At 61.7% G+C, this 27,325-nt stretch overlaps 1 protein-coding gene and 2 long non-coding RNA genes across 10 annotated transcripts in view; 2 read left to right on the plus strand and 1 right to left on the minus strand.

Moving 5' to 3' along the window:
- CABIN1 (calcineurin binding protein 1) overlaps positions 1-27,325 on the minus strand; it is a 98,194-nt gene that overhangs the window by 20,779 nt on the left and 50,090 nt on the right. For all 8 annotated transcript variants that reach the window (XM_027088700.1, XM_027088701.1, XM_027088699.1 and 5 more), the window contains 3 exons: positions 25,728-25,910; positions 24,212-24,543; positions 17,493-17,606 (listed from right to left, as the gene is read on the minus strand). In XM_027088700.1, coding sequence (XP_026944501.1) covers positions 17,493-17,606; positions 24,212-24,543; positions 25,728-25,910 — 629 coding nt within the window. The remainder of the gene's footprint in view (positions 1-17,492; positions 17,607-24,211; positions 24,544-25,727; positions 25,911-27,325) is intronic.
- Positions 591-8,571, plus strand: LOC113610490 (uncharacterized). The gene is made up of 2 exons (XR_003429103.1): positions 591-1,862; positions 1,979-8,571. It is a non-coding gene; the product is annotated as an uncharacterized LOC113610490 (long non-coding RNA).
- On the plus strand, positions 11,130-23,245 carry LOC113610491 (uncharacterized). Its single transcript, XR_003429104.1, has 3 exons — positions 11,130-11,203; positions 12,653-12,728; positions 21,877-23,245. It is a non-coding gene; the product is annotated as an uncharacterized LOC113610491 (long non-coding RNA).

The following is a 27,325-nucleotide window of genomic DNA, read 5'->3' on the forward strand; positions in this document are numbered from 1 at the left end:
TCCCAGAGGCCACACAGCTGCAGGGAGACAGGCCACCTTGAGGCTATGCCCACTGGGCTGGGTCTCAGGCGAGGAGTGCTCCCGCCACACGTCCTCAAGTCACAACAGCTGTTCACTGTCCACACTCATGTCGTCATGACACCCACACGTGGGGACAGGTTCAGAGTCACACAGCAGGAAGTCTAGTATGGCTGAGAGCCATCCCCAGGCCTGGCCGGCTCCAGAAGAGGTGGGGACACTCCCCCCAGCTGTCCCCAGGGCTAGAGCAGACATGGGACGCTCATGCCCTGCACAGGTCGAGTCAGACCCAGGGAGGCTGAAGATGTGTGTGGGCATCACATCTGGGCCAGAAAGAAACGGTGTGTGTGGAACGGGTAGTTCTCTGGAAACAGGCCCCTGTGTGCAGGAGGCCTCCCACACAGCTTGGAAACAGCGGGTGGGGGCAGCCCGGGGCTCAGGGTCTTGCTGTCACAGCAGGAGGGAGGCCATGGTGGGCGAGGGGAGCTCAGGGGCTCTGGGGAGATGCCCCGGGCGAATGCTGGCACCTGAGGGCTCCACCTCCTTGGCCTGCTCCAGCACCACACGGCACCCTGCACCCCAGCCCTCTCCAGAGCCCCAAGAGATGGGCATCACCGTCTCTAGCTGCCAGGCCGCAGAACAAGGAAGTGGGGACCACCCTCCCTGACCCCCCAGGGGGAAACACTTCTGTGCACATGGGGATCCCCCCCGGGGCTTCATGCAACAGCACTGTGATAGCTGTGGGACTGGTGGGCCTGAGAACTTCTGGGGCCTGAGAAAACCTTGTGCCCCACCTGGCACTTGTCAGCACCCTATGCAGGTCCTAATCGCCCACAAAGCACTTGGACGTGCAGGACACAGGCCTCTGACTACTGCCCTGGAGAAACAGCTGCTCCCCACCTCAGGGCCACCCTGAGGGCCTAAGAGGGTGGGAGCTCCTGCACCACTATGCCACCCTCGGGGCCACCCTGACCTTGCTCCCCCACGGCCAGCAGGAGCCCCTGTGAGCAGGGAGGGGCTGGTCTAACCTGTGAGCTGGCTGTTCGGGGTTAATCCTGGGGGGGGGGGCAGGTGTCCCTGGCCACCTTGCCTGGGTGCTGAAGGGTGTGCTCCAGCCTGCCCCTGGAGTCACCCTTGTCACTGGCCTAGTCACAGCGAGCGCCCCAGGACTGCCTGAGCCTGGCAGGCTCCTGGGAGGAGGACTGATGCAGAGGGGGGTGCACGGCCCTGGGCTGAAGACAGGCCCAGCACCTGAGAAGCCCCTTGACCTCAGGGCAGGATGAGCCCCACGCTATCAGGGTGCCCCGCTGCCTCTCCAAGGGATACCTAACCTTAATCCCCCAGAGCAAACTTCAACAATCAATCATAAGAAGAAAACAAACATCTGAGGACATCACCTGATCCCCACGGGGGCTTTGCCTGACAGACCCCTCTCCCCACTCTAGCCCCAGGACCTGTGGGTGACCAAGAAGACAAGGAAGATGGTGGCAAGGGCAAGAGGTAATTGGCCCTGAGAGCCACCTCCCCCTGCCTTGGACCTTACTCGTTGACCTCTTCCAGATGGCGGACTGGGGGCCAGCAGGAGGAAGAGGTGGCCAGGGCTGAGCTGGGGAAGGAAACGGCCCACACACAGGCCCCTTCCTGCCCTCGGCTCAGAGCCCAGGCCTTCCCCACATGGCCCTCACCCCGGGCAGCCTCACTGCCTACAGGACCCTGTCTTTCTTCTCTTCAGCCCTAAGGGAGAGGTTCTGGTCCAGCCCCGGTCAAGGGCCAGCCCTGGGAAGTCCTGACCTTCACATCCCCAGCCACCATCCACCCAGTACCCCTGGGCGGCCAGCGGGGAGGTAGGCAGGCCGGGGCTGCACCCGTGTCCACGCTGGGAAGTCGGGCGGCCAGCTTTCCTCTTGCGGCCCCCACCTGACTATCCCCGTTCATTCTCTGCTCTGCCACCATCTCTTAGGTGAAGCACTTGCACACCCGTCGGGGCTGCAGAGGGGGAGCTGTGAGCCCGGGAGCCCAGGGATGGCCGCCAAAGCCAGAAGGAGCCAGAGAAGGTGAGACTGGACAACTCCAGCCTTGTCTGTGTGAGTAGTCCCTGGCCTGAAGGTGGTCCAGACTGTCTCAAGGCGTCCGTGTTGAGTGAGGAGCAGCAGAGGACAAACAGTAGCCTTGGGGTAGAGGCTGTCATCCCTATGCAAGTGGAAAGGAAGACTCCAAGGCCAAGAGGCGTGTTGTGGACCGGGGAGTGGAAGCCAGACTAACGGACCAACGTGTGCAAGAGCCCAGGCCTGCACCCGGGGCGGCATGCAGAGCGTGTGGCGGGCCTGCTCACACCTCTCTGGCCACCTTCCTCTCAGCGGGCAGCATAGCCCCCTCGAGTGGCCACACCCTCCCTGGAACCACGCACCTGTGCTTTGCGTCACACGCCCCAGGCCTGCACCCCCAGCAGAGGTGGCTCCTGGCCCTGCAAAGCCAAGACCCAGACCTAGAGCTAGCTGCTGGCCAAAGTGCCACCGGCTGCGCTGCCCACGGGACCACGTGGCCCAGTGGCCTCTCACGGCCACCCTTCTCAAGACCTGACCCAACGCAGACCTGCAGGCTGCTCCTGGTTCCTTTCCACCAGCCGTTACCCCAGCCCCCACCTTGACCTAACCCCAGTCTTCCCCAGGCTAAGTCCAACGCTGCCTTTTAGGTAGCAAGACTGCTTCTTAGAGTTAACAGTCCAAATTCTCAGCACTGGAGCTTTGAGCTGCCAGCTGGTCTGGAGGTGCAGGCCTCTCCGCTATGGGATGCTGGCTCTGTGTGTCGTGTGCCTGAGCAATCTCTCTGCCGGTAGCGTGCCAGCCTCACAGGCCCACGGCAGCCAGCTTCCTCTCCTTTCCCTGACGGCTGAGAAAGCAGCTCGCCTTCCACCCCGGGCACACAGACCCCAGCTGCAGCCCCATCTCATTCTCACTAGAGCCTCTGGCGCTCAAAAGCGGCTCAGACTATGCTCTGCAGCTGCAAAGTATCGCTGATGTCACTGAGTCCAGCTGTTTTGCCTGTTTGACCCATGAGTGAGGACACAGGTGGGGAACAAGGACCTGCCCAGGGAAACAAAGAGGGCCGGGTGCAAGGACCCTTGTCCCTCGGTCCGGGGCAGCATCCACCTCAGCAGACAGCTGTGCCCATGCCACGCTCAGCTCTGCGGGGATGAGCACACGAGTATGCATGCACCTCCACAGTGCCTGACCTGCAGGGCCTGCCCAAGGCCCCAGTCACCATGGGGCGGAGCCAGGGTCTCGGTCATGGATGCCAGGGCTGTTGTGCGCAGGCACTGACACAGCCGTGGCCCATGTCAGCTTGGCTGACCTGGCAATTCCAGCCCAGCTGGGGGCTCAGGAGCGGAGCTGGCCTCAGAGGGAGAGAAACAAGGTTGGGGTGGGGGACAGAGCAGCTTCAGGATGAAGAGGCAGGCCTGTGGGCTGGATGCTGTTGGACAGGGATCTCCCCACATGGCGGCAGGGGTGGGGGTGGCTGGGACGATCAGGGACAGCCAGTGGGACCACGTGGAGGGCAAGGGGTGCCTAGTGTGTGCAGTGGGGCTGCACGTGGCCTCATGGAGAGAGGGACTGCCAGGGGTCTGGGGAATGGGCAGCGAGGAGAAGAGACACCAGCAGGCTTTGATGCCTCTCGGGGTGATCTGGGACTTGGCATGTGTTTGATGGGGCCCAAGAGAGCCTCCTCAGAGCAAGAGGGTGCTAACACTTGGCTCCTTTGAGCCCGCCCCACGTCAGGGTTGGAAATGAGAGCTACCGTCCAGGCTTCTAGAATAGCCCAGTCTTTGGAGGGCTGCTGAGCTGCTTCCGTTTCATCTCAGGAGGGGAGCCCGCATCCTAGAAAAGCCATGTCTGATGTGCACATGGAGAAAACTAGGACAACCCATCCACCATCTGACCCCTGGCTCCTAATGAGTGGCCTTTATGGACCCGGGGGCATCTGTGCTGAGTAAGTGGAGCCAGGTTCAGGCCACAAGTGGTGGCAGTGGCCGTGGCCTGTGCCAGGTGTCTTCCCTGGATGACCAGCACAGGATCCTCATGCAGGGAGGGGCTGAGCTGAAGGGGTGGCGGGGGTCAGGCACTGACCACAGACAAAGCCGACATCCCAGGCAGAGCTGGTGCCTCCACTGGCGTTCAGGTCCCAAGCAGGCTTACAACCCGCCACCTCCCCCAAACCCTTCACACTCGTGTAGAACATCAGAAGGGGAACAAACTCGTCCAGGCGTGTCCTGCAGAGCAGGGCTCTGTCCCCAACCTGAGGGGTGCCCCGAACCAGAAGAACAAATGTGAGATGTTACAAGCGCAGCATTCCTCCCCTCTCTAGAGCGCCGTGCAGCCTCTGCTGTGGCCTGGGGGCCTCCCACTGAGCTGTGAGGAACAAGGACGAGGACCGGCCCCTGGGAGCAGGGCCCCCACACCTGCCGGACGCTCGTGCTGGCAGGTGGCGGAACTTGCAGAGGCCTGAGTTCACGACCCAAGCCAAGCAGCGTCGCAGCACATATCCAATCACTCTCTGGCTAGAGTGCACCCTCCCCCGGACGTACCTCTGGATGACCATGGACGTGGGCAGCCCTGGGGACAGCCAGCCCTGCCCTCTCCAGCACCACCTGCCCCACCCAGTGCCGACCCTCATGTGCCATTTGGCCTCTCTCTGTTCCCTCTCCTGGACCACCTTCTCCCTGGTCTGCCCGGCCACCTTGCCCCCTTCCCCTTGCTGTAGCTGGCCGACCTCCTCTCCTGCACCCTCGGCACACGCAGGGTGCCGGGTGCACTGCTCACACCCGGCCCCGAGGAAAGGGGGCTGAGGCAGGGGCTCCCGCAGGTCGAGCCCTCCCTCCGAGAGCTCGCTGCGCCCGAGCACCACCATCTCCTCCTCTTGGGTTTCCCGTGGTGCCCCTGCTGCAGGGCCGCCTTCATTGCCCACCCAAGAGGGGCCTGGAGCCCAGGGTTCCCCACCCCTCCTCTGAGTAGGGCCAGGCGGGTCCCTCTCTGGAAATAAAGCCCAGCACTGAGCCGCTGGGGCTGGGGCGGCCTCCCCTGCAGCCCGGAGCGGGCCCTTGCTCGTCTGTCCTAAGCAAATTTGCCAGTGTCCCCACATGGGGAGCTGCGGGGTGGGTGTGACAGGACGTTATCTGAGAGTCAGTGCCACCCTGGCGAGGGGCTGGGCTTCCTGGGGAAGCTCCACCTGCTTTGGCATACCCTAATTTTAGACTTCTTATACCTAATTAGAGATCAACGTTTCAAAATTTGTTTTTAATCAACCAAATTCCTGCACATCCTTCCCAACTGGCCCCGAGCCACCTCGCCTCCTTCCCACACGGACCCCAGTGAGCCTGTGTGCTCTTTTCCACGAAGTCCCTTCCCCCAGCTGCCTCCTCCTCCTTCTGGGGCCTTCCTGGACCCTCTCCTGGACACAGTGGCCCCGGGGCACATGTGGTAATGGTCTCCCGTGATCCTCGATAACCCCGTGAGGTGGGTCTGGTCAGCCCCAGTTTACAGATGAAGAAACTAAGTCTTACCAATACTGAGCAGCTCGCCCAAAGCCACCAGCTATGGGTGGGGCCAGGCATGGTGCAGGGCCTGAGGCTGGTCAGGAGCAGAATTGAGGGTGAGGGCGTGGGCGTCCTTTGAGTGGCCTCACCCTGGCCTGTGAGGGAGTACATGCTCTGCCCCCAGAGGCACGTGGTGGCCACAGCCCATCACCATGGAAACCAGGCCGGGGCCCCTGGAGCCCTCAGCTCTGGTTTGGATTTCAAACCCAATGCCGCTTTCTCAGAAGCAACTTGGTCAAACTTTCCAAATAGGAAAAGTGGAAGGAAAAAGAGAGAGAGAGAAATTCCCAGCCTGAAGCCACCCCAGAAAGACGGCCTGGGCCCTGAGCTGGGGAAGCCCTGTCTGGGTGGGCAGTGTGGTGGCAGGGCAGAGACCCCGTAGCCTCCCCAGGGCTCATGCCCCTCCTCTGGGGAGCAGGCGGTGGTGGTGCAGCCGAAGCAGGTGGGCCCGGCCCTTCCTGTCTCTGCGGGAGCAGCTGCCCTTTTGTGTTTCCCAGTGGGGTGTGTGAGAAAGGGCTCTTTTGGAAAAAGGGTTGGAAAACCACTGACCTCATCCAGCTGGCCTGCCTTTGGAGATGGGGAAACTGAGGTCAGGGTCGGGACCAGGAAGTCAAAAGCAGGGCTAAACCCCGAAGGTAGGGCAGCATGGCTACGCCCAGAGCAGGCGCACCGGAAGATCTGTGGGTCGGGCCCCATGTGGACGGGGCGCTGGGGCATCCACACTCCAGCCCCCTGCAGCAGCCCCGGCTCCACGCCATGGGGGTGCCGCCCAGCCCTGTGCTCGGGCTCCTGGGCCAGCGCCCATCGCCACAGGAAGGCCGTCCTCCCTTGGGGCTTCCACTCCAGCTCAGGATGACTCTGAGCTACCCAGGGCACACCTGGGAAGCCCGCAAGGAAGGGGAGGTGAATGAGCAGCAGCCACAGGCACGGTGCCCTGAGGGGATGGGGGACAGGCAAAGGCCACCAGATATACTCTGCCCTCCCCTATGCCCCCACCCATTGCCAGACCCCTTAGGGACCCTCAGCTGCGCTCCACCCTGCCCCTCCCACCCCCAGAACCCTCTGTGGGGGGGATGCTCCCGCCCACTGCTTTCACTGTCGAGACAGGTGTTTGGAGACGTGATGGCAAGGCAGTCACGCACTCTGGCAGGGGTGGGCCCGGAATGGCCACGTCCTGATTGCACCAGGCTGCTCCCTGGGGCCCAGTGTGTGGCTTGTGGCCATCTTGACACTGTTGGGACCACAGGGCTCTCGAGTGCCAAGCGCTGGACGTTCACATCCCCCATCTCACAAATGAGGAGGTTGGGTCTGTGCAGTCACAGGGCACCTGACTCGGTCAGAGGTGCGCCGGCCCACGGGGGCGGCCCCCCGGCAAAAGCAGCAAGCCTTGGCTCAGCCGCAGCCCCCACACTCCCTGGCTCTGTGGCTCAGGGCTTGTGGTCTTCAGAGTCCCTCCTGCTGGGCTGGGGTGGGGCCAGCTAATCAGGGCCAGGCAAGCAGGATGATGCCCAGGGCGGAGGTGGGCTTGAACCTCCACTCCTGCCGGGCTGGGCGCAGGCTGGGTGGGGAGGGCGGTGGGCAGGAGGTGAGAAGCATCCGAGCTCTGCTCCCTGCGGGCTGCGCGATGCTGGGCCTCAGTTTGCTCACCGTGAGATGGGAATCATGGGGCCGCAGGGAGGAGGAAATGTCTGCTGTCCCCGAGCTCCTCTGTGCCCCATGGAAGCAAGCCCTGTGGCCTCCCTTCCATGGCAGAGGCCTGATCCCTGACATTGTCTCCCACCTCAGCCCAGGGGCCAGGCCACAGCCACTGCCCTCCCACAGGCCGGGAGCCACAGGGAGGGCCTGCATCCGGAGTGAGCCCCAGCACTCCATGGGCCAAGAGGACTAAGCAGAGACTGGCATAGCCAAGCATCCTCCTTCCCAAAGGACAGGTTCCTGCAGTGACTCTGCCACAGCCGAGGCCTCGGGGAGCCCCCTTCCTCCTGGCCCTGCCCCGCTGGGTCCTGCTCCTGCGGCCTCAGGAAACACAGCCCTCCCTCGGCCCTCTCCCACGGCTCCCTGCGGCTCCCTGCCATCCGTGGTCTGAGCCGCTGCCTGCCCTGCTCCACTTTCCAAACCCTCAAGAGGGCCCTGGGCCTCCTCCGGAAGCTGCCCCCCGGCCGCCCTCCAGACGGCGCCTGCCTGGGGCAGTGTCCCAGGGGGATGAAGCTGAGCCTGATACGTGCCTGCCTCAGAAAGACTCAGCGGAGACACTGATTCCAGGAGCAAGCCTCTGAGAAATAACTTGCAGTGGGAAAAGCAGTGCACACTGGAAAATGTTCTTCTCTCAGGAATGTTGCACAGCAAGCTCCTGACCATTCTGGATGCGGATACAAACACTGCTGTCCCGGGGCTGGCCAGAAACTCTGGGGTGGAGGCTGCCCGCAGGATGTGGGACCCGGGGCAAGTCCCGTGCCCCACTGGGGGACCATCATGGTGGGGTGCCGCCTTCTGCCAGGGCATCCTGGCATGGCCACAGCGGTGAGCCCACACCTGGACACAGAAACTGTCCCCAAGGGCCTGGCAAAAATGCACGTGGGGGCAGCCCGTCCAGAGGCTGATTATGTCTGATTGGTTTTTAAAGTCTAGCTGTGAATGGGGGTGGCTTGGCTCGGGCAGGGATTTATGACGGCTGTGGTCCTGTCAGGGTTGGGCCGGGGCATCCTACAGAAGGGAAGGCCTTGGGCACCTGCTCCAGGCTGAACCGGGCCCAGTGGGCTGGAGGCTGTGAAGTCCCATGAAGCTTGCAGAGCCGAGGACACGGGAAGGAAGGAGAGCTCAGGGTGATGCTAAGAAGTCACAAGCTTGCTAACCGTTTAAAGACTCTTAAAAACTGGGCCTTTTCCCTTGGAGAACTTGAAGTGATTCTTTTGTTTACTTTGCTTTTGCAACCGGCCCATCAATCAACTCAATAAAGCTAAAAATAGCGCCACAGCAGCAATTCCTACTACAGCCCAGTGTTCGATTTCCTTAATTTAAACTTTTCCCTTCTTTTCTGTTCTCTAATTCCCACTGACGTGACTGGGTGTCCTTTACCCTGACGTCAGGATGGTGTTGTGCACGGCCTCAGTGATCTCAGCGAGGATGGGGCAGGCGGTGACCTGCCACGGTCCCCCTCCATCGAGAGTGGGGACAGGAACAGAGGACCGGGAGGGGTGTCCACTGGTGACAAGGAATCCCAGTTTCTTCTGGGAATCAGTCGACACCAGCACGTGGAACTGAACCATCCTCAGGTAAATGGTAGGACGATGAACTGTGGGCCTGCAGGGGCGCCCTGTGTCCCACTCGCCCACGCAGACCCAGGGCCCACCCCTGGGCCCACCTCCACCTGCGCCCTCACACTCTCTGTCCCTATGGCCCTGCCTGTCACCCTGTCGGTCCAGGAAGGTGCGCTGGGCCCGTCCTTGCCTGTCTCTGGGGTCCGTCCACTGGCTGTGTTCCCATGGCCCTGACTTGTTTCAGAATGTCTGGATCCCAGCTCAGGCGCCCACTTGCAGTGTGGCTGGGCCTCAGTTTCCTCCTTTGTAAGGCAGGGATGATGGCACGACCAACACCTTGTGGGTTCTAAGGATGCAACGCGCTGCTGTGAGCGGTGATGCGTTGCTGTGAGTGGTGGCCGCCCAGAGGAGTGGAGGCCAGCAGCGCACCTGGCCCTGTCCCAGCCCGGCCGCTCCAGCACGCCTGCGTCAGCTGGTGTCACGTCTGCCCCCTGCCAGCCCCTCTGCCCTGCGAGGACCTGGCCCGTCCCTGCGGGCACGGGGTCACCCCACGGCTCCCACTGCTCTGTGGTGCAGGCACCCCCACGCCACCTCCTCTGCCTCTCTCGACCTCCTGCTCACCCTCAGGTTACGGGCTCTGACCTCCAAGAGTGGTGGGGCTTTATTCAGGCCTGAGGGTCTCAAAAAGCATGTGTGCAAAAGTGATGGCAAACCCACTGCGAGCTCTGGGCTCCCCCAGCTGTTGTTCACCTAGTCGCCTCCCCCAGAGACCTGGTGCCCCTCAAGAGTGGGCCTCACTCATGGCATGATGGAAGGTAATCAAGGGCCGTGCACAGAGTGCTTCACCACCAGGAGGTCTCAGAGAAAGGGAGGGGCGAGGGTCCTCCCCCCCATCCCAGGAGGGGGCAGAGGCGCAGGATACAAGCTGCCACACTCACCTCCACCACACTCACCTCCCCGACACCCACACTCTCTAGAGCCCAGATGTGGCTGCTGAACTCCGAATGGCACAGCTGCTAAGGGAGCAGGCCTTGGAGTGGGACCCACCTGGATTTAAATCCCAGCCTGGCCACTTGTTAGCTGTGTGACCTTGGGCTACTCCCTGGGCCCTGCACCTCATTCAAAGGGGGTATAACAGAACCAGCCTTCCCAGGGCCCTGGCCGCTGTCACGGCTGCTGGCAGCTACTGTGCAGAGGCCCACTTGACATTCTCTCCCAGGACCCACAGCAGCCAAGGCAGCCAGGGAGGGGCTGTGAACAGGGCCCGGAAACAGGGCCACAAGCTCTGCTGTCCAGCCTGGTGGACAGAGACTAGAAAAGGGCTTTTGGTTTTAACAGCCTAAAATGCCCACTGGTATCAACCTCCCCTTCTGTACACGGGAACAATAACAGTGCCTGAGCACCACAGACGTGCTGTGGGGACCAGAGTGAGCGCCTGTAAATGGCGCCAGTCCTGCCACTGCCCCCCGTCCAAGACCGGGCCAGACCAGGCACAGATGCTCTGGCCTCCCTCTGTCGCTGTGCTGTGCCTCGGGAGCCCCAGCAGGTGGGCCTGGGGGTCTACACAGAGAGGTGGCCAGGCCCAGCCAGCCAGTCGCTTGAGGCCATGTCCACATGGCCCCGCTGCCCAGGGGAGGCCCTGGTCTACACCGTGGCCACTACTGACCCCGGCCCCCCATCAACCTGGCACGCGGCCTCACCTCCCAGGGCAGGGCTAGATGCCCGTGCCCCCTGCCCAGGCCACCATCCTGCTTATCGCCAAATGGGCCAATCCCAGTGTGAAGCCAGCGCTGGCCTTCCGCCCTTCCTCCTCACAGGCACTGCCGGCTGCCACCCGCGGCTTCAGCACCAGAGAGCACAAGGTCCACATCCCTCCTCCGGCCTAGACTGGCTGTGGGACCTCGGCCAAGGCACCTCACCTACTGGCGCCTCTGTGAAACGGGACTAATAATCCAGCCACTGCGTGGGTTGGCCTGTGGCCCCTGGATCTTGCTGTCAACCGGCCCAGGGCCTGGCACGAGCTGGTCTAACACCCAGGCGACACTCGCCTCGAGGTGTGGGCAGAGGGACGAGCCGAGGTGGAAGGTGATCGGGTCCACAGCCAGGCCCGAGTGGAGGGAAGGTGACGTGGGCGGGACCAACTTCGGAAAAGCTGTCAGTCTGCTGTCAGGCGGGCGCTTCCTCTCCTGGCTGTCTTGGCCCCGGCCCAAGCGGGCGGGCAGACTCCACACTGGAGAAGCCATGCCGGGGCACCCGCAGGCCGGAATGCCCCACAGGGACACGCCGCGTGGCTTGTTTACTGCCAGGAGGCAGCACAAAGCCCCGCTGCCAGGGGCGGGTGCGTATAATTAACTGGGTGGAGACCAACACCTCTTCCCTGGGTTGAGCCTCCAAAGGCCCTGAACTTGAGGCTGGCGTCCGGGGGCGGTACCACTGGCTCAGTCAATGGGTGTATGCAAGTGAGGCAGGGGCTGCCCACGGGCCCACCCGGCGCTGAGCTGGAAGGGCGGGGGAAGAGGGGCCGAGTCAGGCCCCGCAACAGGAGGTGGCTGTCCCAGGCACAGACCCCAGGGCCTGGCCGGGGCTGGGCGCCCCCTCGCTAGGGGCTGCTGCTTCCTAGCTGACCTCGTCCCAGGGACCTCTAGAGGGCGGGAGGGATTCACATTTACCAGGCACACCCGCCTGCCGGGCACTGTGCTGGGGGTGCATCAGGGGGCAATGGCAATGCTGTTCTAGATGAGGCCCCCACCTAGGGATGCCCAGGCGCACTGAGCTCTAGAGGCCAGGCCCTGCCCAGCACCATGGGCTCTCTCCCTGGGGGAAGGGTGCTGGCTGAGGCCTGACCTACACAGTGGGCCATACCTGGGGCTGGGCAATAGCTGGGGCTCAGAGGCCCCTGGCCTGGGCGGTGGGCCCGTTGCACCTGCCCCTCCCTAACACCGGCATCTGCAACTGGGTGGGGTTGGGGGACCCCCCAGGTCACACAGCCAACCGGTAGCAAGTCAGAGTAGGATCAGTGGGACGGATTCCTGCCAAGAAGCACAGGGTGCCAGGGGCTTTAGAGACCTTCTCTCCTTCCCCCAGCTCTGGTAGGTAGCTGTCTGGCAGCTGGCTGCCCAACCAGGGGGCCCTTCCTCCCACATCAGGGCCCTCAGTGAGCCACCAGGCTCCAGGGCACAAACACTTAATGAAACAAAGATGACTCCTGATGACTGTATCTCCCATCAGTTTAAGCAACTTGGAGTCAGGACAAACAGAACCACAGGGTGTGTGGTGGCTGCAGAGGAGAGTACACCAGAGCCCAGGCAAAGGCACAGGCCTGGGCGTGGGAAGGTGCTCCAGTCTCCCTGGTCACCCCACAGGTGGGCCAAAATGAGAGTCTCCTTCGGTTCTGAGTGCCCGGAGGGGCAGGGCAGTGGCCGGCGGGAAGGCACCTGGCCCAGATCGGCAGAGCCGTTAGGCGTGCGTGGGAGCACTGGGTAAGGAGTGCTCGTCGTGGAGCCCCTGGCACTGGGGAGAAGCAGCCCTCCTGTACCAGTGAAGAACTGAAGCCGCCAATCCACGGGGGAGAGGGCAGGTAGAGGCGCCCCGGGACAGCCAGACAGTGGCATCTGCAGCAGTGACAAGAAGGAACACAGCTGCATCCACAGGCACTGACAGTAGAGCCAGGACACACAGAAGGGGGCCCAGGTGGTAGGTGGGGATGGCGACATCCACATCTCAGGCTGCCCCACTCAAGCCAGGGCAGGCCCTTCCACCCTCCAACCAGGTCCCTTCTGGTCCCCAGCACTGCCCTCTTGAAGCACCACCGGATCCGCAGACAAGCCCCAGGGCCCGGAGCAGGCTGACTTCCTGTTGTAAGGGTGAGTTGTGTGATTGGCCAAGAGTGTGCCGAGGGCTCCTGTCCACCTATCATGCCCATCCTGCCAATGAGCAACCCCATGCCCTGTGTGGGCTGAGTAAGGGGTGAGTGGCTGGGAGCCAAACCCACTGGGGCCTAAAGTCTGTGCTTTTCTCGGTGACGATGCGGCCCTGGGGGCCGCCAGCCACCGCCAGCCGTGGGCTGCTTTCCATGAAGAGGCGGGCCTCTTCATGGGGCGGGAGCAGCCGTGGTGGAGGCCCCGCAGGCCAGCGCTCCCCCTCCGCTCCCTCAAACTCAGGCCACAGTCGCCGACGCCTGCACAGCCTGGGAAGCAGGAACAGTGCCGGCCAGGCCCTCGCTCCCTTTGCTTCTTTCACGGTGGCTGGAAACTGGGTTGAAACAAGAAAAAAAACCTGCTTGCTAAAATCAGCAAACATTTTGGGGAAGGAGGAAGAGCCATCTCTGGTTTGGTTACTATGGGAACGTTTCCGAATCAACTACCAGTGGGAGAGAAGTTTGCCCTGGACAGAGCTCCAGCCCCCACGGGCCCCCCACCCAGGGGCACACACACCTGCCCAGGAAGCCGTGGAAACTTCCAGGCACTCAGAAACAAGCCCGTGGCCTCTGCTTTCCTGGTCTCCTCTGCCCAGGGACGGACAGCCCCTCTCTGCAGCCCCCTCAGGGCTGGCACTGGCTCAGAGGGCTCCCACCCCCAGGTCCAGCCCCGCTTCGCTGCCTCCCACCTAGGCCTCTGTGTCCTCCATGGGGTCCCAGCTCCCTGCAGAGTCGTCCTGAGGAGGCACCGCTGAGTCATGTGGCCACACGCCTTCTGCCCGTCCCTCCCCAGGGCCCAGGCCAAGCCGTGCCAGGGCGGGGAGGGCCGCAGGACTTCAACCAGCAATGTCCAACAACTCCCGGCCCTGTTCTGGCAAAGGCCAGACCGTTCTGCCTGTCGGGAGAGGGCGGGGTGTGGGGCCCTTGGGTGGGGCTGCGGCCACTCCGGACTCAAGCCCAGGGCCAGGATCCAGCCTGCCCGGCACATGGCCCACAGACGGGATTTTCCACGGCAGAGAAGGGGTGGGTGGGAACCAGTACCTCAGTCAAGTCTTTGGGGCGGGGGGGTGATGGAGATGCGCCAAGTTCGTTGCTCTCCCTCAGATGCTCGTCCCACCGCATGGCTGGGCCGCTGTGCACCAGGCCTCTGCCGCAGGGCCCAGGCCACCGGTCCCCTGTGCACCCAGCCCTCTGCCCGGCCCCTCATGCTCCCCGAGAAGCCCCGGCCGGCGCAGCCTCAGCCCCAGCCTCCCTCTGGCCCCCTCCCTGGCCAAGCAGCACCCACTACCCGTGGGAGCCCTGCCTCCAGTCAACCGGACTCCTTGAGGGTCCCGCTCTCTCCCTGTGCCCCACAGCACGCTACAGAGGCCTGCACGACCGGGCAAGCACAAAGGGGCAAGCCCGCGAGTGTCCTGCGGCAGGGCCCACGGCAGCCGGTGCTGGCCGCACCAGGAGGACGTGCTTGGAGACGGGCTGTCAGGGAGACGGTCCACAGACCCGCAGCGAGCACCTCCTCGGGACCCAGAGGACAAACAGCCACAGGCGGCCTGCATCTCTTACAAGGAATGTCCCCAAGACTTAGTGTCGGCGAAAAAGCCCAAGTTACCAAAAAGCACCCCCCCCCATACACATATACACGCAGGCATATTTTTTAAAGCAGAATGACAAACTTGTCTGATTTGGTACACGTACACTTGAGAAAAGGGAGTAGCCGGCCGCTCACAGAGGTACCTCTAAGGAGGGCAGGAGGCCTGGGGTGGGAGACCAAGGGTGTGGGCTTTGCTGTGCGTCTGAACCGTTTGCAATGACAATGTGGCCCAATGACAATGTGGCTCACATGATTTTCAGAAATCGCCAGTAAAAGTTAAGAGGCAGGTCTCCTAGCCCAGGCCCTGAGGATGACGGCACCGCCCAGGGTGGTGGGGGTTTGGATGGCCCTGCCCTCACCTCCCCACACCTGCTCACAGGGCCAGTCCCTGCCCCGCCCCCACCCCAGGCCCGGGCAGTAACCCCAGCACTGGAAGGGAGAAGAGCCAGCCTGCTCGTCCTGACCCCCAGCCCAGCTGTCAGCCCAGCACATTGGCCAGGGCAGCAGTCAGCCGAGGGCTGCCCTGAACACTCCTCGTAAACAAGGCAGGAGGCATCCCTCCTGCTAAGATCTGTCCCACAAATGCGTGCAGGGCCAGCACTCCCTGAGGCGCTGGGAGCGAGCTGTGGCTGGAAGACACGTCCACCCCGAAGGTCCAGCCGCAGCAATGGCAAGGCCAGAGTGGGTGGTTCAGCAGGGGCCGTGCTGTCACCAGCCAGCCTGAGTGCCTGTCCCTCGGGTGCTGCATAAAAGGGGGTGCCATCACCTGTCTGCCCTCTGCCCAGAGGTTAACCTTTCACTGCGATACACAAAGAAACAAAAGCTGACCCAGAAGAGGCAAAACTGTGCAAAACGTCCCGTTCAGCCTGTGGGACTCATTTCTGGAAGGCTCTGGAAACCATGGGAGGAGCTGCGGGGAGCTGGCATCTGAGGGGCTGGCCTCCTAAACTCCGCTGTTAGGAAGGCTGGTGCCTGACCCGGAAGGAAGAAAGGGGGGTTGGGTCCCTTCTTGCAACATTACTGCACAGGCTTTAAGGGCAAAGCACCACGGGGCGGGGGGGGGGGGGGGGGGGGCGGGGGGCAGAGGGAAACTTTCCCGGAGCACCAACCATGCACCAGCTCCCAAGTGAGGCACTTCCCCTTATCTAACTGGGTCCTCAGTCACTCTTCAGGCCCACGTGTAAGGAGAGCAAGCAGGAGTTCAGGGGAACCAAGCCACCTGCCTGACTCTCACTCTGGTTCAGCAACTGCAGAAGAAAGTTTTGCAGAACACTGAAGAAGGGCCCCTTTCATTAATATAGAAAGAGTTCTTATAAATCAATAACAAAAGGGCCAATAATCCAATAGGAAAATGAACCTGAGTAGAAACTACACAGAAAAAATTAAAACTGCTTACATGACATCACAGTCCCACTCACAAAGAACGCAAGTGTTTTTCACCCACTGAAAAGCAAACATAAAACCATTTAATAATAGAGAAAGTCAGTAAGTCCAAGGCTGGGGAGGAGCTGGATCGGAGGGTAGCATCTGCTAAAACTTCAAGGCCCCACAAACCCCTTGCCCCAGGAATTGTCTCTCAGAGTGTATTCTAGGAGTGGACCCCCGACGCGTGTGCAAAGACATATATACCAGCATTGTCTGCAACAGTGGAAGACTGGAAACAACCTAAACGTCCATCAATAGGGGTGGTTAGTAAACCTTGGACATCCACATGGGAGGACCAGGCAGCTATTAAAAAGAACAGCAAGTTCAAAAACACCCTCCAAGGGCTTCCCTGGTGGCGCAGTGGTTGAGAGTCCGCCTGCCGATGCAGGGGACACGGGTTTGTGCCCCGGTACGGGAGGATCCCACATGCCGCGGAGCGGCTGGGCCTGTGAGCCATGGCCGCTGAGCCTGCGCGTCCGGAGCCTGTGTTCCTCAACAGGAGAGGCCACAACAGTGAGAGGCCCGCATACCGCAAACAAACAAACAAACAAAAAACACCCTCCAAGACACACGCTTAAGTGAAGAAAAACCAGGGGCAGGAGCACGTGCACTTTGCCCTTGTGTGCGTCTCCGGGCGTGGGCTCCAAAGCGGGCAGGATGAGGGACAGTGGCTGTGGCCTGGGCATCTGGGTGGGAGGGAGCATCTCTTTCACAGCAAACCCCTTGGTACCATGCAGACTGATCTACCACTTGTCTATAAAATACCCATAGGGAGAGGGCTGGCAGGAGCAGGGCTCCCAGGCTCAGTGCCCCTGCCCAGCCCCTGCTCAAGCCTGGGAGAGGAGAAAAGCCATGAATCCAGACACCTACCACCCGGCCGGCTCTCAGCAGGGACCTCACTCTGCCCATATGGCTCAAGAACCAGCCTCTGCCACATCCCTCCAGACCCTTCAAGACCCCCTCGGCTCCTGTCCAGGCCAATCCTGCCCTTCGGCTTCTCTAGATGTGAAAGGGAAGCAAGGAAAATACAGAAGAAACCAAAGCTCTGAGGATCCATGTGACATGCCAAAGCCACCCAGCTGAGGACAGGTGAGGAGGATGGGTGAGGACCCATAGGTGGAGCAGAGTGAGGGGCCAGTGGTCTCTGTGCAGGGCAGAGCAAATGCGGGAGGCCCAGGCCAGGCGGGTTGGCCAGGAGGGGCAGATGTGGGCTCTACGGGGCCTCAGGGATGGGCCATGTCTTGTCTGAGGGTGGGTCTCTACCTCGCATGGAACATCAGAGCTGGAAGCGCACTGAAGACCCAGCACTGGCCACACTCATTTTTTTTCAGCAGCAGACCAGCCTCCAATCAGAATCTCCAGGTGCCCAGGACCCCAAGGGGAAGCAGGGCACGGGCCTAGAGCCCCTCTCACCACTGCCCACCGCGGCCCCAGAGAACCACCGAGCTCGTCCAGGCCTCTCCCCATAGCTGGCAAACCGGTGCCCAGAGCGGGCAGCGACCTGCCAGAAGTCGCTCGGCAAGCAGGGCCTCACTCCCGAGTCTGGCGCACTCTCAACTGTGCCACCCAGCCTGCCCTCTGAGGCCGCTGCCATCCCGTGTCCTGGGAACGCCCACGCTGGGGTCCATTCCCACACCTCCTTCCATGAAAAGCGCTGGCAGCCAGCAGCCGCGGAAATCAACAAGGCAGACTACTCACGTTGAAGAAATTGGTCTTGTTCCTCTCGCAGAAGAGCCCCTGTGCCGGCATGTGCTGCAGCTGTTGCCACGGGATACTGCTACCTAGCAACACATCGCGGGCCCACTGGAGGTTCTGGGGAAGCAAGAAGTAGGTTGGAAGTGAGTGTGTGGGCAACTCTGGGCGCCCACGGAGAAGGGAGGCAGTCCCCTCCTTCCAGGCTGCGTGGGCAAAGCAGCAGCTCCTGCAGACATCCATCCCGCAGCGCCCAGCGGCCCCGGCCGCCGGCTTTGATCATCTGGCTGTGGGGTGCGTTTCAGGAACTGGTTTCCTGCCTAATACAGCTGACCTAGGAGACTGTGGCCTCAGACTGCCTGAGGAGGGCACAGACAGGGACGCCACACCCTGACAACTTCACAAGCTGCTGCACGGACCCAGCACCCCACCTTCTGCCAGGGGATGCCCCCACTGGCCCAAACGGTCAAGCCTGACTTGTCAGGGTGTCGGCTGCCACCGTGAGCCTGGGAGACCTGGGGCTCTGCAGGACGCCGGGGATGCGTGCTTGTTGGGACGGGGGTGGGGTGCTCTGTGCAGTGCTCAGGCCGCTGCTCTCTGGGCAGTGGTGCCTCTTGGTGGAACCCAGGGCACGGTGAGAAGCCAGGCCTTCTCTGGGGACTTCTCATGGACTGGAGAGCATGCCTTCCCAGCAGAGCACAGACAGCGTGGGCCCAACTGCGGGCCTGTCAGCCTCCCACAGACTCGGCAGACAGCAGGCTCTGGGCAGCCCCCAGGTGGGCCAGACGGAACTGACCAATGGCTCAGGAGACCTTATCAAGGTTCACATCCGAGGCCCCAGATGGAGCTGATGGGGACAAGGAGACCCGTGGGGAACGGACAGGCAACAGGCCAGCGGGGGCACCTGACCTGCCCGCATACCTGCAGCGACGTGTGCCTCCCAGGCAGAGCACGTGACTGTTACCCTCACCACGTGGAACTGCCAAGGAGAGCGGCCTCCGGCGCTGCCTGAGGTCCAGAGCCAGTAAGGGCAGAGCAGAGCCTGCATTTGGCCCAGGCCGGAACCCCAAGGCCGGGATCTTCCCTAGGCCCCGCGCGGGTTAGGTGGGATGGGGGTCATGTCGCAGACCTGCCTCTGCCTCTGCCTTGTGCTCGGCACCGCGCTACCCCAGGGACGCAGGCGACCCCTCTCAGGCCTCATGTGACCTGGCCCCACTCGCCGGGCTGGAGCCCCTCACCGGCTCAAGGGCAGGGGTCCTGGTGAGGGGCTCTCCTCTGCTTGAAGGCGCCCCTCCCTCAGAGCAGGCCCAGCCCATCTCGTCTTCTGACCTCCAAACCCACGTGCCGCCCCACTCACCCCCACAGCCCTCAAACAGCCTCGTCCACCGCCCCGCTGTCTGTCAGCCCCGAGGGCAGGGACAGACTGACCTCTTCACTGATGGCTCCTCAGGGTCTAGATCAGTAGGGGGTCCATAGAAAGGTGGGACAGATATTTGAGAAAAGAATAAAAGGAAGGAGACTTCCTTAGTGGCGCAGTGGTTAAGAATCCACCTGCCAATGCAGGGGACACGGGTTTGATCCTTGGTCCAGGAAGGTCCCACATGCCATGGAGCAACTAAGCCTGTGCGCCACAACTACTGAGCCTGCACTCTAGAGCCTGCGTGCCACAACTACTGAAGCCCACACACCTAGAGCCCGTGCTCCACAACAAGGGAAGCCACTGCATTGAGAAGCCCGTGCACCGCAATGAAGAGTAGACCCCACTAACTGCAACTAGAGAAAGCCTGCGTGCAGCAACTAAGACCGGCTGCAGCCAAAAAAAAAAAAAAAAAAAAAAGAACCATCAAAGGAAGATGGACAGAGTTTGAGCTTGAAGGAAATGCAGCCCATCAAGCCGAGGGGACAGACTAAGGCCCAGAGGCAAGAAAGAGACTGAAACACACACTGGGGAGGGGGGAGCCCAGGGCACTGGAGGGGGCAGAGCAGCCACCCACCCATGGCTCAGCACACCAGGGAGCCCAGGAAAGGACTGCTTGAGCACTCAGGAGCCGGGGAGGCCAGAGCATGAGGTTGTTCTGTGGAAAACATCCCCCGCTGGTCTCCTGGACAGGCATTCAGAGGTCCGGGTCTGCTCGCAGAGCTACACGCAGGTGCGGGGTGGTGCACATGGATCTTTGTGGAAGTGCTTGGCAGCCTCGGAGAGCTGGACCGCCTCTCTGGGCCTCCACTGCCCACTTGGAGGATGGCGGTGGCCATCAGGCCACACCTAGCATCAGCTGGAGAACCCCAGGAACGCAGACAGGAAAGCAACTGTGTACACACACGGCGCCTTGGGGAGAGCTCCCTGCCCTTCCCACACCTTCTCCCAGGAGCTGGCCCTGCCACTGCCCCTGTTCTGCCCTCCCACTGCTGAGCGCTGAAGGGAGGCAGCACTGGGAGGTGGGAGGCAGCACTGGGAGGTAGGAGGCTGGGGTGGGGGTGAGGCCAGAGAGCTTCTCTCCCAAGTTCCCTCCCTGAGGGGTTGCCAAGGGTTGGCCGCCAAAGGGCAAACACTCCAGGGGCACTGCGGCTGACCCAGGCCTGCACTGCCCACCCGGCCCAGGCCCCTGTCTCCTTCGTTAACGGCTCTTCAGATCAGCGGTTGGATGGTGCCATTGCGACCTGCTGGGCTCCCACGGCCACCCCACTGGCTCTCCCCACAGCCGCCCGAGTCTCACACACGCGTCCCCCCCTCCCCTGAGCCTTGCCACACTTTAACCTCACTCAGAAAGACACCCCACGACTCCTTCCCACCTAACCGGCCCTCCTGAGCTCTGCCGCCTCCTGGCCCTCCCCTCCTGTCCGGCTAGTCACACAGGCTGCGGGCTGAGCCCCATCCGGAGCATGCATGTTGGCTGTGTGTCCACCTGGAGGCCTCTCCCTGATAGCTCCTCGCTGGGCCCTCGACTGTCGGGTCTTTGCTTAGAGAGGCCTCCCGGGCGCCCTGTCCAAACGGCCACACTCTTGCGCCCATTCCTACCCACTTCCTCTCGCCCCACTCTCCTCCCCAGGGAGCCTGCTGCGGAATGCGTGAGCGCCCTGGAGGGCACGCCAAGCATAGGCACTCCTGCCATGTGGTGGCCGTGGGGCGACATGGTGATGGGTTCACCCCTCTTTCCAAACGTGAACAACAGTATCTGTGACGCACACGGCTGGCAGAGGGCTTGACCTACTCAAATCAATGGGCTCCACACCATGGAGAGAGGCCCATCTGTCCCGCTGACTCTGGCCCCAAAGGCACAGCACTCTTCACGCCACACGGTACAGACTTTGAAGTGCGTAACCAAGGTTCCTAAGCCGAGAAAAACATCGAGTTCTCACTTTATAAAACCACACAAGTAAAGCCTGACAGGAGCCTGGCTGGGGTCTGCGTGGAGAGGCTGGGGGGTGGGGGGCATTTTATGTGCCCAGAGGGGAGCAGGGCTGCAAGCAGGTGGGCAGCTCTGCGCTGTGGCCACCTGCCCTTGTGATGCCGGGTCCTGGCCCCGATCACTCACACGCGCCTACAGAAGGGCACACAGCCTGTGCAGGAGGGTCAGTCCCTTCACACCTGCCCACTCCTCAGAGGCTCTGGGGGTCCCACACATGAGCTGGTGGCCCAGAGGACAGAGGACCGCCCAGAGCAGAGCACAAGCTGACAATGAATCGGTCAGGGCTTTCCCAGAGATCTCGTGGTGGGCACAGCTCTGCCAACCCTCCTGGAGGGGGCAGCCCTAACCAAACAAGTCCTAAACAGACACAGGCCTGGGCCCTAGCCCACTGCAGCAGGGTGAAGGGGCATCTCAGGGCACTTGGATCTGCATTTCCCTGATGGGTAACAGTGTGGAGCATCTTTTCTTGTGCTTATTGGCTGTTTGTATGTCTTCTTTGGAGAAATGTCTATTCAGACCCTTTGCCCATTTTTATTTATTTATATTTATTTATTTATTTTTGGCTGCATTAGGTCTTCATTGCTGCACGTGCGCTTCTCTAGTTGTGGCGAGCGGGTGCTACTCTTCGTTGCAGAGCACGGGCTCTAGGTGTGCAAACTTCAGTGGTTGTGGCACGTGGACTCAGTAGTTGTGGCTCACAGGCTCTGGAACGCAAGCTCAGTAGTTGTGGTGCATGGGCTTAGTTGCTCTGTGGCATGTGGGATCTTCCCAGACCAGGGATCGAACCCGTGTCCCCTGCATTGGCTGGTGGATTCTTAACCACTGCGCCCCCAGGGAAGTCCCACCCACTTTTAAATTGGGTTGCCTTTTAATTAACAAGTTGTAAGAGTTCTTTGTATATTCTAGATACGAGTTCCTTATCAGATATGTGACTTGCAAATATTTCTCCCATTCTGTGGATCATCATTTCACTTTGATAGTGTCCTCTGAAGCACAAAGGACCCACCCGGGCGCCTCTGCTCCAGGCAGCCACCGGACCCATGAGATGGCAACGGGGAGATGCCACTGCCAAGCCCACAGGCGGATTTGATGAAGAAACAGGCTGCTGTTGAGCCCACACGGCAGGAAGCGTTTGTTACCCAACAGCTGCGTGGGAAGTGGTCGCTGCTGCTCAGTGACTGATTCAGCTGAGAGCTCTGGCCACGCCCCCAGGACTGCGGGCTACCTCGACAGGTTCCCGCGCTCAGCCCTCAAGGCAGTGAGGTATTCACAAACTGCTCAGCAAAGCCTCTGGATGAAGCAAATGGCAGCCCACGCTACCCCCAGGGCGTGGCCAGGCCCGGGTGCATATTGGGGGCCCTCCATGGCCGATGCAGGAGAAAGGGGGGCTCACGCGTCGAGACAGTGCACCCTCTGGAAGAACCACGTGGCGAATCTGGGCACACAGTGACCGAGGAGATGCAGAAATGGGGTGTGATGCCCAAGGAGCAGACAACCTTGGGCAGCTTCGTCTCCGCCACCCGGTCCAGCCACCCCACCCCACCCCATGGCCGCCACAGACCATCACAGGGGACCCAGACGACCTGGGGGAATTCGAGGAAAGAGCAAATGGCCAACTGTGAGCATGGACACACTCACGACATTGGGGGGCAGTGGAGTGACAGGGCCTGGGCTCCCAGAGCCGGGCTCCGTGACTTCAAGCAGAGGACACGACCCCCGATGGTCAACGGTGTGAGTGCTCAAGAGCTGAGAGAAGACACACGCGCAGCGTACTCTGTTATACTGGCAAAACTATGAATAGCCCCCCTCCAATTTTTCTTTAATTTTGACATAAATACTGTTTTTCACTTTTAAAAAGCCCACTCAGCAAGGGAACAGGTTGTGGAGCCCTTTATGGGCACAGCTCCCGTACTCAGATTAAAGCCATTCAAAGGGGAGGTGGGAGTGGGCGCGCCGCAGGCCTCCATGGGGCCCACATTGCAGCCCAGCTCTCCCTCACCCAACCCTGTGACTTCCGCCACCCTTCCCTAAGAGGCGTCTTGTACCCTACGTCCCGCCTCAGCAACTGCTTCTGGAGAAGGGGAGCATCAGCCACAGGGCCCCCACAGACTGTTCCGAGTGGGAGTTTTATTAAAATCCAGGTCTGCCTGGGTCTAGAAGGCCTGGGCACTGGAGGTCAGGTGCACTGCTGAGTGCAGGCCAGGCAGCGATGGGTGGCTGGGAAAGCCTCACGCCCTGCAGCTGAGACGGAGCCCCTGCTGAGGTCCCCCCACCAGGCCTGCCAACTGCTCTACCTGCTCTGCTCCATGAACACCAACCAAGTCACGTGAGCACACCAGCCGGTCCCCACAGAACCCCATCTGTGACCTTCCTGTCACAACCAGGGTCCATCTCAGGTCAACTGCCCTCCCTAGTTCTTCAAATGTCCCACAGAGAAGCCATCCGGGGGCCAGCAGCTTCTGGCTGCTGAGCTCAGGTCAGCAGAGACCACAGCCTGACCCCCAAGGCCGCCCCACCAACCGCTCACCTGTCTGGGCACTGCCCTCCCCTCCCCTCCCTTCTAGCCGCCACATCCCCACTGGACCCGTGGCCACCCTAGGGGTCTCAGCATAAGGGTACCTTCCCAGAGTGCAGCAGCACCCCAGCCCATGTGCACCCCACTGTCTTCCCTGTAGGGTTTGTCATGATGCGACTTGCTTTATCTGCTCATTTGCATATTTTTGATCCCCCCGCCCCAACGTAGCTCTGTGGGAGCTGTCTCCCAGTGCCTCAGGGGCAAGTGTGAGTGAAAGAAAGCAGACAGGCCCCACTCCCTGCACAAATGCTAAGCACCAGCAGGAGAGGCCTGGCTGGGAAGCGCCGGGAGCCCCTACATCATCTGCCCTCCAAGCTGGAGGAGGCTGCCAGTGCCAAAGCCCACGCGCGGAGCCAGTGACAAAGGCCGGCAGCTGCGTGGAGAGGTGAGCCCAGGGCAGGGTGATGGCCAGGAGGTCCGCGCAAGAGGCAGCCTGGGGGACCGGGGCGGGTCGGGGGGTGCGGGCTCTAAGGCCATGGGGGAGGGAGCCGCCAGCGAGGCCCTCACAGGGAGGAGCTGACAGCCTGTCGTCCCCCGTCCCTCACCCCAAAGCCAGAATCTGAGCATGTGGTCCTGCTGGGGGAGCAGCCCCATGCCTGCCCCTGTCACCTGTCACCTGGAAGGCTGGACACCTCCAGCCCGCCCGCCTCTTGGCCCTCCGCCCATCCTTCCCGCCACTGCCGCCAGAAACCTCTCCCAGCTCCGATGCATCAACCCCTCTCCCTCAGCCTCGTGCTCACCCGGTGGGTCTTGCTGTAGGTGTAGAGGAAGGCCAGGCGGTAGAGGCTCTTGTAGTGCTGGGGGAAGCGGCTGAGGCACAGGCGGAGCGAGGCGATGCACTGCTCCGTGAGGAACTGGCGCTGCTCCTCTGCGCCGGCCGGCAGCCCCGGGGGGAAGGCAGCTGGCTCCCCCAGTGGGTCCCCTCTCTTCCTCCCATCCCACGGGGCAGACACAGAAGTTGGGGGCTTGGCAGGGGTGCCAGCGGAGGCCGGGGGGTCGGCAGCAGGCTTCTGGCTGCCTTGCTCTGTGGCCCGGAAGCCTTCCGTGCTCTCCAAGGACTCCTCGGCTTTTCCTGAATTGAGAACAAAGAAAAGAAAGTCACCTCGGCTTTAGGCCCTCTCCCCGTGGCAGTCCACCACCAGCGACAGGGGCACCTTGGTGAGCGATCAGCACAGCTGGGTCCACACTCTTGCTGGATGGGAGCTGGACCCAGGCGACTCAGGGGCAGGAGGCGTGGGCCCTCGCTGCCTCTGCCCCCCCGAGCCCCCAGCTGAGGCCTCCGTGGCCTCCAGTCTGCTCCCTGATGAAACAGGATATCTCAGCTGGCACGCAGCTGAGAAGGGGGCTCCGAGCTGGGCTCAGGGTGCCCCTGTGGGTGGTGGCACGGGGCTGCCCGCCTCAAGGCCGTGCACGTGAATGGGGAAGCAGCCCGAAGAGGGCAGGCGTGGCCGCCACCACCACCGAGGGCAGCACCCGCTCCACACTCAGCGCCCCCAGCCCCCCCGCCCCTCCAGCCCACCGGAGAGGCAGCGTGGGGTAGTGGATAAGGGTGCAGACTGACCCTCTCTGGACCTCAGGTTCTTCTCCAGTAAAAGGGAACAGCCAGTGCTTTTCCCTGGGGAGGCTGGGAGGCCTGGCTGCTGTTGTTGCTACTGTCCACCAAGTGGCTGTGTGCCCCGGCCCGGCCAGAGTGGGAAAGCTTTCAGAATCCACGGCCGGCTGACCAGCCACGGCCTCAGCGCAGTGCCAGGGCCGCCGGCCTGCCTGCAACCTCCCAGCAAGCCCGGGAGTGGGCTCTGCCCACTGACTTCCACAGTGGGGCCTGGGGGCCCCACAGAAGCTAGGCAGACTCCAGGGCCAGATCAGGGCCCACCCCAAGAAAGGAAGGGTTCAGGCTAAAAAGAAAGCACATTTGTGACATATAGTACCCAAAGGCTTTTTGGCTCTCCCACACGGGGCCACAGTGGGGTCCTAACAACAAGAACAGTGTCACCAGCGCCCACCGCATACCAGGCGCTTGTGCGCACCTGCCTGAGACACCGCGTTTGACCCCACAACCCAGGAGTGGGCCTGGGATCACTCCCATCCTACATGGGAAACAGCGGGGCCCAGGGAAGTGAGTGGCTCAGCCAACCGAGGTCCCCGGGCAGCAGCAGAGGCGTGAGGGCAGAGGCCAGGACCCATGTTGTCCAGCGCTGCCCAGGCTCCCAGGACACCCCAGCAGTACTGCCCACACACTGAGTCAGGTCTCCGTACCTCTCTCCTCTGCGGCCCCCTGAAGGTCTTTCCCGGGCGGTCCTACTTGGGAACTGGGAGCGGGCGGCCTCTTCTCTGTGTAGGGCTTCTGGGAACCCTCCAGGGAGCTGGCAGGCTCATTGAAGAGGTCCTGCGTCGAGCTGGAGTCCGAGAGCGCCACGGCCGTGCTCTCCTGGCTGCGCTCTGGGGAGAGAAGGACAGAGGCGGCAGCGTGAACCCTGGCACCTGGGGAACAGAGGGGCCTCCCACGGAGCCTCTCGGCCAGAGGCCTGGCCACTGCCCCGTGCACAGCCACTCTGACACTGCCTGGCCCGCCTGTCCTGGAGGCCACCAAGTCACTCACCAGAGGCACAAATTTCCCGGGGTTTCCCCCAAGAGTGGTGCTCTGGTAAGTGTTATGACAATTGACTCTCAGGAGGGAAAAGCCTTCGTTTGTAGCATTTACTGATTTCTGTGGTGCAAATACTCCCACCATGGCCAATTTCGAGGTACCAACGTGATGTATCTGAATGCAGGGATGGGAAGAGATGCACAGTAGTGATTATACACCACCGCACAGTATTCCTACCGCAACAGGCACACGTAACCGCGATGGGGAAGAACTCAGCCAACACTTTTACCCAGTCTCTGAAGGCCACGTGTGGTGGGTCTGCAGTGACAGTACAGATCACTGGGACTTGCAGACCCCAGGTTGAGGGCGCCCCCTGGGCTCCTCTCCACAGCCTCCCAGCTGCTCCTGAGAAAGATGGGGGCGGGGCAGGAGAGATTGGGGGACATCTTTCCGGGGTCCAGGCTGCTGTGGGAAGGGTGTGAAGCCCTGGCTGGACCTTTCTCCCCGACAGAGCAAGCCAAAGCCAACAGGGAAGGGGCAGCAAGCCCGGTGATAGCCCTGTCGCCTCCAGGGCACAGGTGAAGACCCACAGGAAGCACCTGCAGGGAATCGCCCAGGGCCTGAACACTCCCACCAAGACACAGGGACCCGGCTGGCCAGGTCTGAGGCTGCACGCAGACAACAGAGGACCAGCCGAGCCCCAAGCCCGGGCTGGCAGGCACGGACTCACAGCCAAGCACTCTGCCACAGGAAGAGGGGCGAGGACATAGAGAGACCCACCTGAGGGGCACACAGAGGGCCTGAAGCAAGCAGAAGGTGGAAACAGACGCTGAGAAAACCTTCCAGCAAACCACTCCACCCTGAGCACAAGGCAGCATTGGGGGAACTGGAGGCTGGGGGTGGGGTGCACCAAGGGAACCACAGCAACAGCAAGACCCAACCCTGCTCAGCTTCCACCTCGTCAGCCTCACTTCCCCACGTGACGCCTGGGAGCTTAAGAGTGAAGCCCATTCCAGGCATGAATATCAGTTATTTCAACCTCTTCTGTCCTACACACGCTATCTCGAGTTCAATATAAAAAGTATAAGACACACACACACGCAAAAGCAGAAAAGAACATTGTCAAGAGACAAAAAGATCAACAGAACTGGGCTCAGAGGTGACCCTCCCCTCTCTTTTTTGTATTTACCTTCTCTAAACTATTACTAACTCCTGATGAAAGCGAAACCAGCAGCCATGCATCGTGGACTGGCAGCACATGTAAGAA

Source organism: Aethalodelphis obliquidens, unplaced genomic scaffold (assembly GCF_003676395.1).
Source record: "Aethalodelphis obliquidens isolate GAN/ISIS:26980383/991018 unplaced genomic scaffold, ASM367639v1 scaffold63, whole genome shotgun sequence".
Lineage (NCBI taxonomy): Eukaryota > Metazoa > Chordata > Mammalia > Artiodactyla > Delphinidae > Aethalodelphis > Aethalodelphis obliquidens.